The sequence below is a fragment of the Silurus aristotelis genome, assembly GCF_946808225.1.
Source record: "Silurus aristotelis genome assembly, chromosome: 16".
NCBI lineage: Eukaryota > Metazoa > Chordata > Actinopteri > Siluriformes > Siluridae > Silurus > Silurus aristotelis.
In genome coordinates this window covers 15,898,810-15,918,821 of record NC_139589.1, presented here as the reverse complement: position 1 = coordinate 15,918,821, position 20,012 = coordinate 15,898,810, and the positions used below count along the sequence as shown (strand labels likewise).

Genomic DNA, 20,012 nt, shown 5'->3' with positions numbered 1-20,012 from the left:
ATTGTCAGTGCAGAATCTTTAGCACTAAAACAATTTGGAACTGAACTGGTTCCACGTCATAAGGTGTGTCATAAGGATTCTGGGAGCAGAATGATTTGGGGAAATTTGTGAAGACACAGGGTGGGCCACATATGGGACATTGCATCCAGAACTAGAAGAGTCCTGTAAAGCAAAGAGGTCAGCCTCTGACTCATTAAATCTTTCCCAGAACTGACTTTCAATTTCAGGGTTAAGTTTTCATTCCCCGTTTGTCACAGCTTGTCTGGACCGCAAGCCTGCTCCCACATACTTATTCCCAGAATGTGAATGGCTCTGAGGGACAGGAAATTGTTTTGTGCCTGAAGCAGAAACTGCTGCACTATCGATGTAAGAGGCTACTGCAGTTGCCCATTTGCACTAGATCAAGGCAGCCCTTTGTATGCTGGAGGAAGTATTTCAGAGCCTAATATACAGCCATCATTTAATTGATCAAGGCAATTAATGTGCCATTTAAGAAGATGACCTCTCCAGATCCCTTGGGTTAGACGGCCATTTAAGACCGTGCCCCAGTCTGTGAGGGAAGATTTTCTTGTTAACATCTTGCGACAACATCAAATACTTAGAGTGTCAGAAACTGGGTCAGAAACTGGGGTTTGAACCACATAGAAAGGGTACAAAGCCTGTGCGTAACCTTCATCTGCCTCTGGGAATCTCTGAGCCACAACTACAATGGTTCCATGTGCAGGAGGCCCAAAGGTATTACTGTGGATGAGACTAGACACAATGAGACTTAAAACCCTTGAAAGTAAAGGACAGATCTTTTTTGTTGTAGCTTGATATTCTTTAGGGTGAGTGAGGCGAGCCACTCCCCAGTCCATATGAGGGGTGCACAACTTGCTACGCTCTGGTTTTGGAATTCACAGCGCAGTGGAACCGAACTGGGTCAAGGCTGGGTGGCCGACAACCCCGACCCCTGAACACGGCAGGATAAAAATTTATCATGCTTCTGAGTGTCTTGGCCTTCCGGAACACACTGATAACTGTATCAACTGATTTAGCAAAGGAATGGAAGGCGACATGGGGCCATCTAGGAGGAGCACATTACCCCTATCCCTGATGACAATGAGTCAGATGACAGATGTCTCTCCCTCTCTACTATTTACTCGGGTGCACAGAGACAGATCCATGGCTCGATGTAGCTCTGAAAACGTTTCCTCACTAATTCCCATGCTAATGTCTTTCAGCAGGTCAGCCTAGTACACCTGCAAAACCACCATGGTGACCTGCCGCCTGGAACACCTTCCCCACCAGTGCAGATGTAGCTCGGCATGGCTTGATGGGGAGTGTGGCTTCTAAGCAATAGTGCACTGTCAGTAGAGAGAGAGATGTGTCAATATATACTCCCACACCCATTGTCGAATAAATCGACAGTGTGGGTACAAAGATGTGAGAGAAATATGTCTTATTCTATGAGTGAGATAGCTCACTATGTAGATCAGGAAAAAAAATTGGGAGGGGCTGACTTTAGGGTCCATGCCCCTGGCCACCCGACACCCGTCGTCCAGCTTGGAGTTTCTGTGGTTTTCTCGCCCCTGTGGCCAGTCTAAATTAAGCCTGGCCACCGCACAAGTCACAACCTTGAATACTTGCTAAATGCTCATAGGTGGCGCTCTGAATTTTTATAGTGCCGGACTCAAGAGAAACCACATCATCAGCTCGTTTTGAGGAAGCGGCAGGGGACACTTCGGGATTTGGCTAAGGGACGGGCGTGCCCGCGCCTTGCTTTTCAGCCAGCTCGACACGCGAGCCCCATGATCTTGACGAGGATGCGGAAACTTGCCCTTTGTTGAAGGCAAGCAGGGAGCGAAGCACTATGATAAGTAATAACTTGCGGTGCTCGCACTTAGCATGCAAGAGTGCACGAACTGTGTGTTGTTCCTTAGGCACTCTAAACAGAAATCATGTGGGTCATGTGGCTGCACACATTTTGGCATCTTGGGAGACTTGCTAGGCATGATTTTATTTTATTTTGTTTTATTTATTTATTTGTTTATTTTTACAGCGCATGCTGAACACACAGCACACACACAAAGTGGTCTCTGAAGACAAAGAAACCTGAAGGTGTGTCTGTGGCACATCTATTTATAGCCTTGCAGGTGCATGCATTCCTATGATGTCACCTGCCAAGGTTATTTAATCCAAATTCTTTGTGTGTTTGACCCACATGCTTCACAACCGATCACACAAAGATTGTTCCCATAGCGTTATGAAACACAAAATCTAGTGTAGCATTTGATAGGAAACTTTAGGCTTTATGACCAAGACCGCCAGACTGGAGAAGTCACTGTGGGACTTCCACATTGCCCTAATATTAATATTAATATTAATTTTTAGTTCCTACCCAAACCTTTGTTCTTTTGTGCTTGAGCAAATGATAGTGGCTGTAAACCTGCTGAAGGTCTGATGTTTGTAGATTTATCTTAAGTACCAACTTCTCCCTCTCCAGAACGACGATCATCAAAGTCACAGGGACCATCACTGTTTTTATTAATGGAAATTAACTACCATTAGGCAATTGAAATTTGTTGGAGGCATGCCACAGGGTTTCATCTCATGTCCACAAGGGTGGTTATGTTTTCAGTAAAGGCTGAAAGTGGAAGCGAGGAAAGTGCTGTTCAGGGTTGAGGCAAAGTGTTGCGAAGTAGCTGACAGGTAAACCAGAAACAAGGAGATGGTAGGACAGCTCCTGCCGATGAACAGCTTACTTTTCCTGGCTCCACCCTCCATTTAAAAATTGATGCTTGACCATGCCCAGGCTTCCACACTGTATTAGTGGAAACAGGCACTGACACAATAGAGAATTTTAAAAGTGCAGATATGCTTACTGTTTTTGTCAATACATTTGTAGTGCTTTACTGATTTAGGCTAACAACAACAACAACAATTGTTCATTAAACAGTTGGCAAAATGTCATTTTTGGCAAAATGTCACTTTTCATTTAAAAAAAGTCTTTGATATTTGCAATATGAAACAGTAATCACTTGTTGGCAAGCTGAATAAATGTTTTTAATTACCCTTTTACATTTGTGTGTGTGTGTGTGTGTGTGTGTGTGTGTGTGTGTGTGTGTGTGTGTGTGTGTGTGTGTGTGTGAAAACATTGCTTTATTTGTCTGCCTGCTAAAAATTTATGTTACCATTGCTGACACCTTTGATTTATAGAATACTTAGTTTTTACCTAATCATACTAACTGTCCTTATTTTAGGATAGAGAAAAACTGCTTAGGAAGAAGCGGCATAAACGAAGCAGGTCTATTAAGGTATGATGACATTTTTTTTTTTTTTTTAACTGTTTTTCATTTTACCTCTTTTATTTTTAATTTTTTTGGTTAAAATCTTCTGTACAAAAAAGGATAGTATAATTTTTTTTTTTAACCAAAAAAATTTGTTGGTTTAATCTATGTATGGAGACTTTTGCTCACTGTGTGAAAGGGTCATAAGATAATTCATTTTGAATTGGAAATAGACATACACTGTGTTTTATTGCATTAACACTAATGCAGCAATTTTGAGAATGTACAAATATGGGAAGAGGTTTAATTTGTTTGTTTCCATATGTATATTCTATACAGTGCTGTAGAAAATTATTTGCCCCTTCCTTTCTTATTTTCTTGAATATTTGTCACACACTGGGTGGTGTTTGAACATAAACAGACTGTTAAAGGTCATGCATCTCAATTCATGCTTCCATCATGAAGCTACAAGGCAGCCCCAGATCATCAAACTACCACCACCATGCTTGACTCCTGGTATTATGTACTTTTTATGATGCTATGTTAGTTTTACTCCAGATGTAATGGGATGAACACCTTCCAAAATGTTAAAATGTTTGTCTTTAGTCTAAAAAATATTTGCACAAAAGCCTTGTGAGATGAGCCTTTGTAAATTTTTAGCCAGCAATGGCTTTTGCCTTGGAATTCTCAAATTAATGAGATTTTTACCCATTCCTTTCTTATTTTTGAATCACAAACACTGACCTTAACTATAGCAAGTGAGGCCTGCTGTTATTTAGATTTTTTTCTGTGTTCTTTTATGAGCTCCTGCATAAGTCATTGTTGTGCTCTTGAAGTAATTTTGGTAGGCTGGCCACTCCAGGGAAGGTTTACCACAGCTTTGTAACAATTTAAAAACTGATATGTCAGTTACTTTGTTTTTCACCTGTTCTTGAATTTCTTTAGATCGCTGCATGTGTTGCTTTCTTGGATCTTTTCACATGCTTTACTTTGTCTGCAGGTTCTATTTAGGTGATTTCTTGATTAAACAGGACTGGCAGTAATCAGGCCTGGGTGTGGCAAGTGAAATTTAACTCGCCAATTAAAAATAACCTAATCATTCTTTAAAAACTGCATTTTAAATTTATTCAGGTTATCTTTGTGTAATTAAAAAATTTACTTAATAATCTGAATCATTCATGTGTGACAAATATGCAAAAAAAAATTAATAAAATCACAGCACTGTAAGTAACTGAGATAATATAGATGTACCTCTCTCGGTTTAATCAAGTGTGTTCTTCCTGTTCAGAGACATATTGTGGTGGACACATTCTATGGCTATGGTGAAGAGTCAGTGGACTCAGAGACCTCTTCTGTGGCCTCTTTGCGTGTGGATCGTACTCCAGCTACACCAGATGAAGATCTGGATGAGGTGAGAGTAAAAAATAAAAATACAGGTGAATTTGTCTTTTAAATCTAAATGACTATAGTTTTGTTAATTATACACTGCTTGGCCACATTCTCTATTTTTTTGTTAGACTGCCTTTTGCTTAGATTATGGCACACATTAAGCATTGTTTCAATAAGTTTATGCAATATTACAACATTTATTTCTGTCCAGAGTATTTTCTTTCACCATGATCTTGTATTGATGATGGGAAATTTGGACCTCTGTGTAAAGCTTTCTCCAACACATCCCAAATAACTTTCAGTGGCGTTACTCTCATGTTTCCTGACCAACTGAAGCAAACCAAAATCATAACACTCTCGCCTCTGATTTCACCATGTTATTTTTGTGATCTGCAGTCATGATCATTTAATATTTTTTTCCAACCAAATTTCTTCCTTGAAGATGATGGTTTACCACTATGCTTCTAGGTTTAAATAATGCTGTTTTTTTTGCTTGACACAGGACAATAAAGACTCTTCTGAAACAAAGTAACATATTTTCCACAACCACAGAATATGGTTTCTGACATGGTTGTTCCTGCATCAGTTAGGATTAAATAACTTATTACCAGTTTAAACAAATTAATAACTGTAGTATTTTTCTAATGGTAGGTCTTCAGCTATTTGCTTAGTTAAGATAAGTAAGTAACTTTTCTTTTGGCCAGGCAGTGTATATTACCACTCATCCAAAGGTCATGATCTTTTAATTAGTTGAATTGTTGTAGCTATTTAGGTGAATGACAATGTCTTAAAGACCACAATTATATAATTTTACTTCATTTTCTGTTACTTCACAAATCCCCAAGTCTCATTATTTAAATTTGTGTTTTTGCAGAGTCTAGTCACTGAGTCTGAGCTGCGATTCAGGCAGCTGACAAGGGAGTACCAGGCCCTTCAGAGAGCCTATGCCCTGCTGCAGGAACAGAAAGGTGGCATTTTTGATGCTGAAATGGAAGCCAAGGTAATCCTATTTGTATTACCTTAGCAATAAACATTTTATTATTTAACAAAGGAGGTCATTAGCTATCAATTATTTTAGTAATCAAATATTCTACCAATTGAATAGCTGATTGTTAGACAGAGTTCTCTCCAGGGTTTGAAAAATTAATTTGATACCATGCAATTCTACATACAATTAATTTTGTATTTACACAATGTGTAAAGCTCTCTGGTACTACAGAGGGGGTGATGCTGCCTGATTTGCAAAAAATATATATAAATAAAATCGGAATTGCAAGTAATAAAGTCAGAACTGAGAAAAAAAACAACTGTAAGTTGCGAGAAATAAAGTCAGAATTGTGAAATAAAAAAAAAATAAAAAATAAAAAACGTTTTTTTATGTGACGGAAATAGGCGTCCATATTAATCTTCTCCTCGCTGTTTTCTCACCGTTCTTCCATTGTTTCATTCTGCAGCGTCTTTTGTGTTTACCTGTCTAGAGTTTAGCGGGTAGTGCGTCAGCAATAATGGTCTGCAGGCAAACACAATGCTCCGTGTGTAGTTAAATAGACAAAAGAAAGCAGAATGATTTCTAATCACTCGAGTAACTCGAGATCATTTTAGCCATACAACAAAGTGATTGGTCTAACAATGATTGATTAATTTACATAAAACAATTTTAGTCCTAAATTGTCTTTCCTTTGAAACTTCATACTAGCATAGCAGAATAGTATCTATATTTTGGTATTTGGTATTTGGTATAGCCTAGGACAGGTCCTGTGACGATTAATACAGTGAAGATTGTACTAATAATCATTGCAAAGTGGATTAAGATTTTTATATTTTAAAGTTGCAACTATCAAGTAAGTCTGATTAGTACTGAGGGAGAATTAAGTACACCAATTTAACCAGTATGCACAAAAGAGATGAGTGCGACATGGATCCCTGATAGCATCAAAGTCTTCTGTCATATCACACAGACAGATGAATGCAAATGCATATTGCTATGTAAAAAGAATACAAGTAAAACAAAAACAGAATATAGTGATAAAAATAGTGAACATACAAACATGCATATGTCAGTAATATAAGCAATATATTTGTATGTCTTTATAAATAAGATCAGGTTAGCCATTGTCTAAATTCTTCTAAGGAATTGAAATGTGCTATTCACTAAAACCTTAAAATAGAAAGTACTTGAGTGTACACATGTATACTGTTGTGGTGCTCCATAAAACATCTGTTCACCTTAACACAGGCAAAGCCAGCATAGCCATTGTCTAAATCATCCAAAGCAATTGTTTATGTGCCTTTATTATTTCAGTTTACAGATTATGTTTCCCATCTGAACCCAATTTTAATAACCAACCCAGCCATTATGGTTGCACAAGCTAGTGCACTCTTAGTGCTGGTCCCAAGCCCTGATAAATCGGGAGGGTTGCGTTAGGAAGGGCATCCAGCATAAAACATCTGCCAAATCAAATATGCGGCTCATGATTCAGAATTTCATACCGGATTGGTCAAGGCCCGGGTTACCAATGACCGCCACAGGTATTGTTATTCAAGAGGGTATTGGTGAAAATTTGGCTACTGTTGGCGGAAGGCGGAGAAGGAGTGGAGGAAGATGTCTATAGAGACAACAGGGAAAGGAAAAGTGTAGGAGAGTGAAGGTTAGGGTTGGTATTTTAAATGTTTGTACTATGACTGGTAAAGGGAGAGAGGTAGCTGATATGATGGAGAGGAAAAAGGCAGATATGATGTGCTCAGGAGACCAAGTTGAAGGGGAGTAAGGCCAGGAACATTATAGGTGGCTTTAAACTGTTCTTTCATGGTGTGGATGGAAAGAGAAATGGTGTAGGGGTAATTCTGAAGGAAGAGTTATTAAGAGTGTAGTGGAGGTGAAGAGAGTTACTGATAGAGTGATGAACGTGAAGCTGGAAGTTGAAGGGGTGATGATAAATGTCATCAGTGCCTATGCTCCACAAGTGGGTTGTGAGATGGAGGAGAAGGAAAAATTTTGGAGTGAGTTAGATAAAGTGGTGGAGAGTATACCTAGGAATAAACGATTAGTGATTGGGGCAGACTTTAATGGGCATGTAGGTGAAGGGAATAGAGATGATGAGTAGGTGAAGGGTAGGTATGACCTTAAGGAGAGGAATGTGGAAGGGCAGATGGTGGTAGATTTTGCTAAAAGGATGAAAATGGCAGTGGTAAATACTTATTTTAAGAAGAAGGAGGAGCATATGGTGACGTATAAGAGTGGAGGAAGGTGCACACAGGTGGACTATGTTATATTTAGGAGATGCAACCTGAAGGAGATTGGAGACTTTAAGGTGTTGGCAGGGGACAGTATAACTAGACAGCATCGGATGGTGGTCTGTAGGATGGTTTTGGGGGTGAAGAAGAAGAGAAGGAGAGTGAAGACTGAAAGAAGAATATGATGGTGGAAAATGAAGGAGGAAGACTGTAGTGTGAGATTCAGGGAAGAGGTCAGACAGGGGCTCGGTGGTGCTGAAGAGGTGCTGGATGATTGTGCAGCTACTGCAGAAGTGATAGGGGGCAGCAAGAAAGGGACTTGGTGTGACATCTAGAAAAATGAGAGAGAGAGAAGGTTGGATGGTGTGAAGATGGTGAAGCAGGAAGTGGAAGGGATTAGTAAGGAGGAAGTGAGAGCAGCGATTAAGAGGATAAAGAGTGGAAAGTCAGTTGGACCATATGACATACTAGAGGTAGAAGCATAAAGATGTTTAAGAGAGATGGCAGTGGAGTTTTTAACCAGGTTGTTCAACTAGATTTTGGAAGGTGAGAGGATGCCTGAGGAATGGAGAAGGAGTGTGCTGGTACCAATCTTTAAGAATAAGGGAGATGTGCAGACCTACAGTAACTACAGGGGAATTAAGTTCACAACATGAAGTTATGGGAAAAAGTAGTGGAAGCCAGGCTGAAAGACGAAGGTGACCATCTGTGAGCAACAATATGGTTTTATGCCAAGAAAGAGCACACATTATTTGCTTTGAGAATGTTGACGGATAAGTATAGAGAAGGTCAGAAAAAGTTGCATTGTTTGTTTGTGGATTGAGAGAACGCATACGACAGGGTGCCAAGAGAGGGGTTGTGGTATTGTATCAGCATCAGAATCAGAAATAGCTCTATTACCAAGTATGTTTATACACACCAGGAATTTGTCTTAGCATCAGGAGCTTCCAGTGCTGGAGAAGTACAGACATAATGTAACAACATTATGAATGAGGAAGTCAGGTGTGTCAGAGAAGTATGTGAGGGTGGTGCAGGACATGTATGGAGACAATGTGACAGCAAGAGGCAAGAGGCTTTTTATTGTAATTTCTACTATACACAGTGGTACATAGTAAAAACGAGACAACGTTCCTCCAGAACTCTGGTGCTACACTAAACAACATAGAGCTTCAACACAACACAAAGCTACATAACATAAAGCTACAAAAAGTGCATCAAATGCAACCTAGTGCAACCAGTGTAGATGAAAATCAGTACAGACAGACAGACAACACAAGACAGTGTGGGACAATACAAATAACACAAGATAGCGCCGACCAGTAAACCTACTACACTCTGTATACTACCTAAACCTGTATACTCTGAATATATAGTACTGTGCAATGAGAATTATAAAGACTATAACCAAGAGTATATGTAAACAAACACTATGCAGTGCAAAAACAGCAGAACCAGCAGTCGAGAGGTGCAAAAAAAACAGCATGTAAACGGTATAATATGGTTAAGTATACAGTGGGGCAAAAAAGTATTTAGTCAGCCACCAACTGTGCAAGTTCTCCCACTTAAAAAGATGAGAGAGGCCTGTAATTTTCATCATAGGTACACTTTAACTATGAAAGACAAAATGAAAAAAAAAAATCCAGAAAATCATATTGTCTGATTTATAAAGAATTTATTTGCAAATTATGGTAAAAAATAAGTATTTGGTCAATAACAAATGTTCATCTCAATACTTTGTTATATACCCTTTGTTGGCAATGACAGGGATCAAACTTTTTCTGTTACACAAGGTTTTTACACACTGTTGCTGGTAGTTTGGCCCATTCTTCCATGCAGATCTCCTCTAGAGCAGTGATGTTTTGGGGCTGTCGCTGGGCAACACGGATTTTTAACTCCCTCCAAAGATTTTCTATAGGGTTGAGATCCTTTGCTGATGGAAAGAGGTTTTCACTCAAAATCTCATGATACATGGCCCCATTCATTCTTTTCTTTACACGGATCAGTCGTCCTGGTCCCTTTGCAGAACAACAGCCCCAAAGCATGATGTTTCCACCCCCATGCTTCACAGTAGGTATGGTGTTCTTTGGATGCAACTCAGCATTCTTTCTCCTCCAAACACGACAAGTTGAGTTTTTACCAAGAAGTTCTATTTTGGTTTCATCTGACCATATGGCATTCTCTCAGTCATCTTCTGGATCATCCAAATGCTCTCTAGCAAACTTCAGACGGGCCTGGACATGTTCTGGCTTAAGCAGGGGGACACGTCTGGCACTGCAGGATTTAAGTCCCTGACAGCGTAGTGTGTTACTGATGGTAGTCTTTGTTACTTTGGTCCCAGCTCTCTGCAGGTCATTTACTAGGTCCCCCCGTGTGTTTCTGGGATTTTTGCTCACCGTTCTTGTGATCATTTTGACCCCACAGGGTGAGCTCTTGTGTGGAGCCCCACATCGAGGGAGATTATCAGGTCTTGTATGTCTTCCATTTTCTAATTATTGCTCCCATAGTTGATTTCTTCACACCAAGCTGCTTACCTATTGCAGATTCAGTCTTCCCAGCCTGGTGCAGGTCTACAATTTTGATTCTGGTGTCCTTTGACAGCTCTTTGTTCTTGGCCATAGTGGAGTTTGGAGTCTGACTGTTTGAGGTTGTGGACAGGTGTCTTTTATACTGATAACGAGTTCAAACAGGTGCCAATAATACAGGTAACAAGTGGAGGACAGAGGAGGCTCTAAAAAAAAGTTTGAGGTCTGTGAGAGCCAGAAATCTTGCTTTTTTTGTAGGTGACCAAATACTTTTTTTCCACCAGCAAATAAATTCTTTAAAAATCAGACAATGTAATTTTTATTTCTCATTTTGTCTCTCATAGTTGAAGTGTACCTATGATGAAAATTACAGGCCTCTCTCATCTTTTTAAGTGGGAGAACTTGCACAATTGGTGGCTGACTAAATACTTTTTTATTTTTGTAAATAATAATTAAGTAGTGGTGGAATGGATTGAGATGAGTAATGAGTGTGTGTTAAGTTCAGGTTGTACAGTTCAGTAACACACAGTTGTGTGTGTGTGTGTGTGTGTGTGTGTGTGTGTGTGTGTGTGTGTGTGTGTGTGTGTGTGTGTGTGTGTATATGTGTGTGTGAGTGTGAGTTCCCGTTTAGTTGTGTGTATTGAGGAGCCTGATGGTTAGCTGAAAAAAGTTGTTACACAGTCTGTATCTGACAGCCCGATTGCTTTGGAACCACTTTCCTGATGGCAGGAGGGTAAAGAGTGTGTGTGAGGGGTGTGTGGGGTCGTCCACAATGCTGCTGGCTTTGCAGATGCAGTATGTGGTGTATGTGTGCAGTAAGAACAACATACTGGTTCAGGGTGGAGGTTGGACTGCATCAAGGATCGGCTCTGAGCCCTTTCCTGTTTGCAGTGGTGATGGAAAGGATGACAGACGAGGTCAGACAGGAGTCTCCATGGACTATGATGTTTGTGGAAGATATTGTGATTTGTGGTGAGAGTAGGGAGCAGGTTGAGAAGAGCCTGGAGAGGTGGAGGTACATGCTGGAGAGAAGGGGAATGAAAGTCAGTAGGAGTAGGACTGAGTACATGTGTGAATGAGAGGGAGGGCAGTGTGGTTGCAGGGAGAAGAGGTGGTGAAGGAGTTTAGGTAACGGGGGGCAAAAGTGCAAAGTAATGAAGAGTGTGCTAGAGAAGTGAAGAAAAGAGTGCAGGCAGGGTGGAGTGGGTGGAGAAGAGTGGCAGGAGTGATTTGTGATAGAAGGGTATCTGCAAGAGTGAAAGGGAAAGTTTATAGGACTGTGGTGAGACCTGCGATGTTGTATGGATTAGAGACAGTGGCATTGACTAAAAGACAGGAGGTGGAGCTGGAGGTAGCAGAGTTGAAGATGAGATTTTTGTTGGGAGTGACGAGGATGGACAGGATTAGAAACGAGTTTATAAAAGGGACAGCACATGTAGTACATTTTGGAGACAAGGTGAGAGAGGTGCAATTGAGATGGTTTGGACATGTGCAGAGGAGGGACATGGGGTAGAAGAATGCTGAGAATGGAGCCTCCAGGAAGGTGGAAAAGAGAAAGGAAGAGAAGGAGGTTTATGGATGTGGTGAGGGAGGACATGCAGGTAGTTGGTTTGAAAGATGCAGATGTAGAGGACAGGGGGGTATGGAGATGGATGATCCGCTGTGGCGACAACCAATGGAAGCAGCCGAAAGAAGAAGAATAAAACCCTATTTTAATAAACATAGTCAGCAATTAGCTGCTTTAAGTTTTTTCTTAAAGAAGATTTTATCTATTTTTTACAGGCTCAGGAGCAGCTCCAAACTGATCTGCAGAGGTATAAAGCTAAAATTGAAGACCTAGAGAAAGAGCTTGCTTCCAAAGGACAAGTAAGTAAAATTATGTCAATTTTACAAGACAATGTGGTGGGAAATGCTTAATTTACATTGCGCAGGTATTTTATGCATGCACATACAGTCAAGCATTACAATATATTCATCTTTGGATCACTGTTTAATTATAGTATTTTTAGAGCCATTTTAGTATTTTATACTAGATGTTTGTTTGGGTCCCTGGTGCTCTAGTGGTTAGGATGTAGCGCTCTCACCGCTGTGGCCCAGGTTTGATCCCCGGTCAGGGAACCAACCCCAGCCACTCTTAGTGCCGGTCCCAAGCCCAGATAAATGGGGAGGGTTGCGTTAGGAAGGGCATCCAGCGTAAAAACGTGCCAAATTAAACATGCGGATGATCCGCTGTGGCGACCCCTAATGGGAGAAGCTAAAAGAAAGTATTATACTAGATGTTTGTTTGTTCTTTGTCACACACACATACTTGCTTGTATACTGTAAATCAAAAGTAAAAAAAAAACGAAGTTACATGCATTTATCATGTACAATTTTAATGTTAAGTTCACTTTTTCTGAATTTACACAGTTAATTAAACCATAGATCAGGTTAAATTTTTTTTACTCAAACACACCCTTCAGCAAAATTGTTTCATGTTTGCATGCTGCTTGCATACCTCCATTATTTGGTCCTTAATACCTAGATACCCTTTTGTGCACATTTCCGGGCCAAAACATTTAGATTTTGTTTTGCATAACAGCATACTAAAATTAAAGCAGATCTTTTTTAAATTTAATTAATTAATTTTAATATACTTTAATTCGGCTTCTCCCATTAGGGGTCGCCACAGCGGATCATCCATATTCATGATCCGCATGTTCGATTTGGCACATGTTTTTACACTGGATGCCCTTCCTAACGCAACCCTCCCCATTTATCCAGGCTTGGGACCGGCACTAATAGTGCACTGGCTTGTGCAACCCTCATGGCTGGGGTTGGTTTCCTGACCGGGGATCAAAAGCGCCGAATCCTAACCATTTATTTTTAATAATATTTTAACATTATTTTTATATATATTTTTATGTATTTTTTTTTTCCACTGTGCCATTTCATTTGTTGACCATTGTTCTGATCAACATAACTGAAATTAGCAAATGTTTTTCTATTTCCATGTATCTGCAAGTAATATATTTACTCCCATGCTTTGATTTGGTTGTACAGCCCACAAGGTCTCTGGCCTAGATGGCCTGTAACTAAGCTTTTTCTTTTTAGATTTTAGGAATTTGCTAAACATTAAATAGATTATTTGGAAATGTAGGTCTATCTTTTCCCCTGAGGTGGGTCGGTAGTACTTTTAGGTTGTCAGTTGTTGGTACAACTTGTGATTAACCTTCTAGAAACCTATCTCAGTTAGATGATTTTAAGCTATAGCTCTCAAGCTTATAAACACTTCTTCATGGACAAATAGCTCTTACATTATTTAGATGCATTTTTGGGGTCATTGGCCTATTGGAAAACAAATGATGGTCCCACTAAGTGCAAACCAGATAGGATGGCATGCCGCTGCAAAATGCAATGGTAGCCATGCTGGTCAAGTGTGCCTTCATTTTCGAGTAAGTCACCAACAATGTCACCATCAAAGCACCCTCACACCATCACACCTCCTCCATGCTTCACAGAGAAACCACACATTCAGGAACCATCTGTTCAAACTTGCTACGTCTAACAAAGACATGGTGGTTGGACCCAAAATCTAACATCTGGACTCATCAGACCAAAGTACAGTTTCCCACTGATCTAATGAGCATTGCTTGTTGTTTTTTTGGCTCAAGCAAGTGCAAGTCTCTTCTGCTTGTTGTTTTTCTGAAGTAATAGTTTCAGAAAGCTGTTCATGTGAGAACATCCTCAGCAGGTGGTTTTCAATTAATGAGAAGCATGCAGAAGAATGTCTCAGGAGAATATGTAGCTCAACAGAGAGATGAACACAAATTATTAGGTTTACTGTGTTGTGTAATAGTTGTGCAAACAAGGACTTTGGCAAGACTAGCTAAACAATAAGGTAACACAGATATGAGGGTGCCATGGGATATGAAGCAATCAGAAACTTCATGTTCAATAAGCCTAAGGGAGCATGTAAAAGTGATGTGGACACCATTTTGTCGCAGTGGCACCTACTCAACAAAAATTAGAATAGAATACTAAAAATGCTTACACATAACTGGCTGTTTTGCTGCTTCTCCTATAAAATGATGTCCATTGTTCAACAAATTTGGTTCATATCATCTTGAGACCTTTCTGATGTTCAAAATCATTCTTCTGTAAAATGCGAGGAAATGGAAAAAAACATTGTGTAAGGGTGTACCCTGGCAAAGCATTCAAATATCACTGCGATACTCAACAACACTATTTAGGGCATTGCTCGTAATATACCCAAATATTTTCACTACTGTGCCTCCTTGTGACTAAATTTTTTCTTATATCAGTTTAAGGTTTTGCAAGAACTAAATTAGTATTTTAAACCATGCTATGCTATTAAATCTGATGGCAAAGTGACCAAATTCAGCACTTTATCTCAGCTGTGATTTTGTACATTGTCACAAATTTTTGTGTCTTCTTGAGACCATATAAGAGCAGTAGTAATCATGACCACATGTAAAAGTAGCAAAAAGCAATGCCACAGGTCACAGCGGTAACAGCAGCTGCAGCATAATTGCCACTCTGTTGTCAGTTCACTCATATAAACCTTTCCTCCCACATATACTGAATTCCAAGACTGCTCATAGTCAAAACATATGCATCATGAGTGAAACTACAAAACTCTTGAAACCATTTTCATAATGCCTCTGCTCTCCTTTGATTGCTTAGGCAACAATTGTAGCACACAAATGTGGTCTGCATCTTAAATTATTTTTCTCTTAATGGCAATCTATCAAATTTTCTAGTCATTTGGCACACTGATTGGAAAAGGGGGTTGAAGAGTTTCTGAATAAATTTGCCATAATTTGTGCTAAATGCATTCAATACTGTCTTATTTTTGCTCCAGATAGAAGTTCAGAAAGATGGAAACAACGGAAAGTACATCCTCTTGGTTATTGTAGTTTACAGAAGCATATTTTGTTTTTATTATTAGTAGGCACAAATTAAAATATACTATTTGCAATTTTGAATGATGTCTTTTTCTCTAATTTTGTATGACCATAAATTTAAAAACTTTTTTCCGGTGACAAGGGGGCATATTTTCCATTGTGTGGCTAAGTTAAAGAGTAGTAAGCTGCAGGTATACTGTGACTGCCATGTTTCTGAGTGAGCACTTCTGTGGTACAGACTTATTCTTAGTAAATGTAAATGTGCATTTTGTTTGTCCAATACAGTATGTTTGGTTGATCTGTCCAACAATCCCACAACCACAACCAATCCCACAACCACTAACCTTCAATATATTTAGCCTTGAGTAACTTTTGGCCTCATCTGTATGCACCTAGCATTTTAGTATGTGTAGTTACAAAGTATTCACAATTGATGTGAGGTTAACTTTTTTATTTTTTGTGTTGATTTTTAATCACACATTTTACCTGTTCTAAATGTACCTTAAATTAATTATTTTAAAGTTTTTAATGCACTTATTGTAACATGTTATAAAAGTATTAATTTCACTCAAAATTTCGACCTTTTTTTATTAATTATTTTGTATTTATTAAATTATTTTGAATTTTTTAAAAATACAAGGTACAAATTATTACCGTATTTTCCGGACTATAAGCCGCTACTTTTTTCCCATGTTTTGAACCCCGCGGCTTAAACAAGGAAGCGGCTAATTTATGGATTTTTCCTGGGTTTTTCCCGGTTTCACAAACTTCAAGCCAAAAAACTGAACCCCATAACATTAGACCAATGAAATTGCAAACGGGTTTAGGTGAACCAATGAAACTCTTTATATTAAATCAGACGCGCTCCCACTGAATCTGCCCGCACCACATCATAAATATGGATGAGGCTCCTCTGATGTTTGACACTCGGACTGTCAACAGGAAATGTGAATCATTTGTCACGCTGAAAACAACCGGGCATGAAAAAACGCACTTCACCTGTGTTTTGAGCTGCACGGCATCGGGAGAAAAGCTTCACCAATGGTGATTTTTAAACGCGCGACGATGCCAAAAGATAACCTCTCTAGAGAAATAGTTGTTAAAGGAAGCATGAAGACAGTGAACAATGACTTCCTTGGCCGATTCCAAGCCGTTGTAACGCGTTGAGTCTGGGTGAAAGGAGAGCTCACTAACTCCAGTTGCAACAGAAATCATATAAGCACAGACAGGTTTCAAAAACTTGTGCTTTTTTTTATTTTTCTTGGCAACAGTGTTACGGGTTAGTCAAAGAAACTAATCAGAATCAGAAAATAATATGGACATATTCCTCAGTCTCCACACATGCAGTAATAGCGAAAAAATGCGGCGGCAGGCTTATCCCAAAATGCTGCTCTGCTCGTAAAGGAGCCACAACATATTTCACCCGTTACACCGTGTAGCAGACACTGTCTTTCATTAAATGTGTAAAGTTCATTAGTTTCAGTGTAGAACTGTGCGGCTTATTTATGTTCAAAATGAAAAATATTTGTAAAATTCAGTGGGTGCGGCTTATATTTGGGTGCGCTTAATAGTCCGGAAATTACGGTAATCCATTTATTTTGTGATTTCAATTTTCTATAGGTATATGTTTTTTATTTTTATTTTTGTGGTTGTTTCAATTGTTAAATATCGTTCGTGGCTCCTTTAAGAATTATGTTCCGATTCTGGTTGCTTTCTATCAGTGTGCGGTAAGTGCGGCTGAGAAGAGGTCAATGCTGAAATTGTCTGGGAAGGCAATGTTTAGTGAAAAAATATTATTTATATTACATTTAATTTTATTAAATTATTTTTTATCTGAGTCAAGAAATGCAGCCCAAGATTATGATGCTACTACCACCATGCTTGAGTGTAGGCAAAACACAATTTTATTGGTACTCCTCACTAGGGGGTCAATATACATGCTAGAAACCTCTGAGCCAAACAAGTTTGTCTTGGTCTCACCAGACCACAGGACATGGTTCCAGTAATTCATGCTTTTGGACAGTTTGGCTTCAGCAAACTGTCTGCAGGCTTTCTTATGAGCCAGCTTCAGATGAGGCTTCCTTCTGAGATGATAGCCATGCAAACCAACTGGTTGCAGTGTGCGGTGTATGGTTTAAGTACTGATACATTTACCATCCGTTTCTGCAATCTCTAAAGCAATGCTGGCAGCACTCGTGTCAGTTTTTTAAAGCAGCTTTTGCACCTGAAGCAGAGGACGAGGGCTCAACTTCTTTGATCAACCTTTTTAAGGCCTTTTCCGAGTGGAACCCGTCTTGGAAACCTTTTTATGACCCTGGTCACTGTACTGTAACTCTGTTTTAGGGTGTTACCGATCTTCTTATAGCCTAGGTCATCTTTGTGAAGAGCAACAATTCTAATTTTCAAATCCTCAGAGAGTTCTTTGCCATGAGGTGCCATGTTGAACATCCAGAATCATTGTACTCAAAGCACCAAATTTTAACTGCTTTAATACAAGATACACACATTTGTTTGGTCCTGTCAAGCAGAAAAAAACATGAACATTATGAATAGGACATGTGGCTTTGCATGTTTAAACGACATACAACTGTTATCACTTTTGTTGGCAGTTATTTAGACATTAATAGCTGTATATTGAGTTATTTTTTAAGACAGTAAATCTGTAATACTATACAAGCTGCACATTGACTACTCTGAAGTATATCTAAGTTTCATTTCAATAGTATTGTCCCTTGATTAGATAAGGTAAATGAAAAATGGCAAAATTATTACAGCATCTAATTCATGATTTTACTAATTTTAGGATTCCAAATGGGTAGAAGAGAAACAGCTCTTCCTCAGGCACAATCAAGAGTTCCTGGAGAAGGTTTGACATTGACACTATTTTAATAAGTATGCAAAGTGCTAAAAAAAAAAAGGCCAGTTTTCTTGTTCTATTTGAATGCTGGCTAGTATTCTGTAAAAACACAGATAAAGCAAAACATTATGACCACTTAAATATAGTAAATATATTTGATTATTGATTATCTTATAATGACACATCATAATTTTTGATTATCTTATTATTGATTATCTTATAATGACACATCTCAAAGTCTGGAATGTGTTGGATTTGTTGATGCATCTATGCCCATGATAGCCTCGGGCTCTGACAGTGGAATCTGATGTAGCCTTCTGCTGTTGTACCTTAAGGGTTGATGTGTTATGTATTCTAAGATGTTTTTCTGTTCACCACATGCTGATTTTAGTTTACTATAGAGTGTCTCAAAAGTGTCCTACATAAGGGGGACTTTAGCAACTGTCTTAGAAATGTAAAAAAAATAAATAAATTTAAGAATGCCTTCAAAAAAGAACAACCTACTTAAATCATTCTCATAAAAAAATCTGTCGCAAGGTTGCAATGGACCTTATTAAGAAACATGGCAGATACATCACACGTGACATGCCCACCCAGGAGCCAAAGTTGCAGAGACAAAGAAATGTCAAACAAAAGAAATTTTATATCTTATAAAGATATACAGTGAGGAAAATAAGTATTTGAACACCCTGCTATTTTGCAAGTTCTCCCACTTAGAAATCATGGAGGGGTCTGAAATTGTCATCGTAGGTGCATGTCCACTGTGAGAGACATAACCTAAAAAAAAAAAATTCCAGAAATCACAATGTATGATTTTGTAACTATTTATTTGTATGATACAGCTGCAAATAAGTATTTGAACACCTGAGAAAGTCAATGTTAATATTTGGTACAGTAGCCTTTGTTTGCAATTACAGAGGTCAAACGTTTCCTGTAGTTTTTCACCAGGTTTGCACACACTGCAGGAGGGATTTTGGCCCACTCCTCCACACAGATCTTCTCTAGATCAGTCAGGTTTCTTGCCTGTCACTGAGAAACACGGAGTTTGAGCTCCCTCAAAAGATTCTCTATTGGGTTTAGGTCTGGAGACTGGCTAGGCCACGCCAGAACCTTGATATGCATCTTACAGAGCCACTCCTTGGTTATCCTGGCTGTGTGCTTCGGGTCATTGTCATGTTGGAAGACCCAGCCTCGACCCATCTTCAATGCTCTAACTGAGGGAAGGAGGTTGTTCCCCAAAATCTCGCAATACATGGCCCCGGTCATCCTCTTCCTAATACAGTGCAGTCGCCCTGTCCCATATGCAGAAAAACACCCCCAAAGCATGATGCTACCACCCCCATGCTTCACAGTAGGGATGGTGTTCTTGGGATGGTACTCATCATTCTTCTTCCTCCAAACACGTTTAGTGGAATTATGACCCAAAAGTTCTATTTTGGTCTCATCTGACCATATGACTTTCTCCCATGACTCCTCTGGATCATCCAAATGGTCATTGGCAAACTTAAGACGTGCCTGGACATGTGCTGGTTTAAGCAGGGGAACCTTCCGTGCCATGCATGATTTCAAACCATGACGTCTTAGTGTATTACCAACAGTAACCTTGGAAACGGTGGTCCCAGCTCTTTTCAGGTCATTGACCAGCTCCTCCCGTGTAGTTCTGGGCTGATTTCTCACCTTCCTTAGGATCATTGAGACCCCACGAGGTGAGATCTTGCATTGAGCCCCAGTCCGAGGCAGTCTGATTGATGATTGACAGTCATGTTTAGCTTCTTCCATTTTCAATGATTGCTCCAACAGTGGACCTTTTTTCACCAAGCTGCTTGGCAATTTC

The 20,012-nt window shown here is 39.4% G+C and overlaps 1 protein-coding gene across 2 annotated transcripts in view; it reads left to right on the top strand.

The window, feature by feature from the left end:
- Positions 1–20,012, top strand: part of jakmip2 (janus kinase and microtubule interacting protein 2) — an 88,429-nt gene that overhangs the window by 50,270 nt on the left and 18,147 nt on the right. For both annotated transcript variants that reach the window (XM_083565086.1, XM_083565087.1), the window contains 5 exons: positions 3,243–3,296; positions 4,558–4,680; positions 5,533–5,658; positions 12,197–12,280; positions 18,125–18,187. In XM_083565086.1, coding sequence (XP_083421212.1) covers positions 3,243–3,296; positions 4,558–4,680; positions 5,533–5,658; positions 12,197–12,280; positions 18,125–18,187 — 450 coding nt within the window. The remainder of the gene's footprint in view (positions 1–3,242; positions 3,297–4,557; positions 4,681–5,532; positions 5,659–12,196; positions 12,281–18,124; positions 18,188–20,012) is intronic.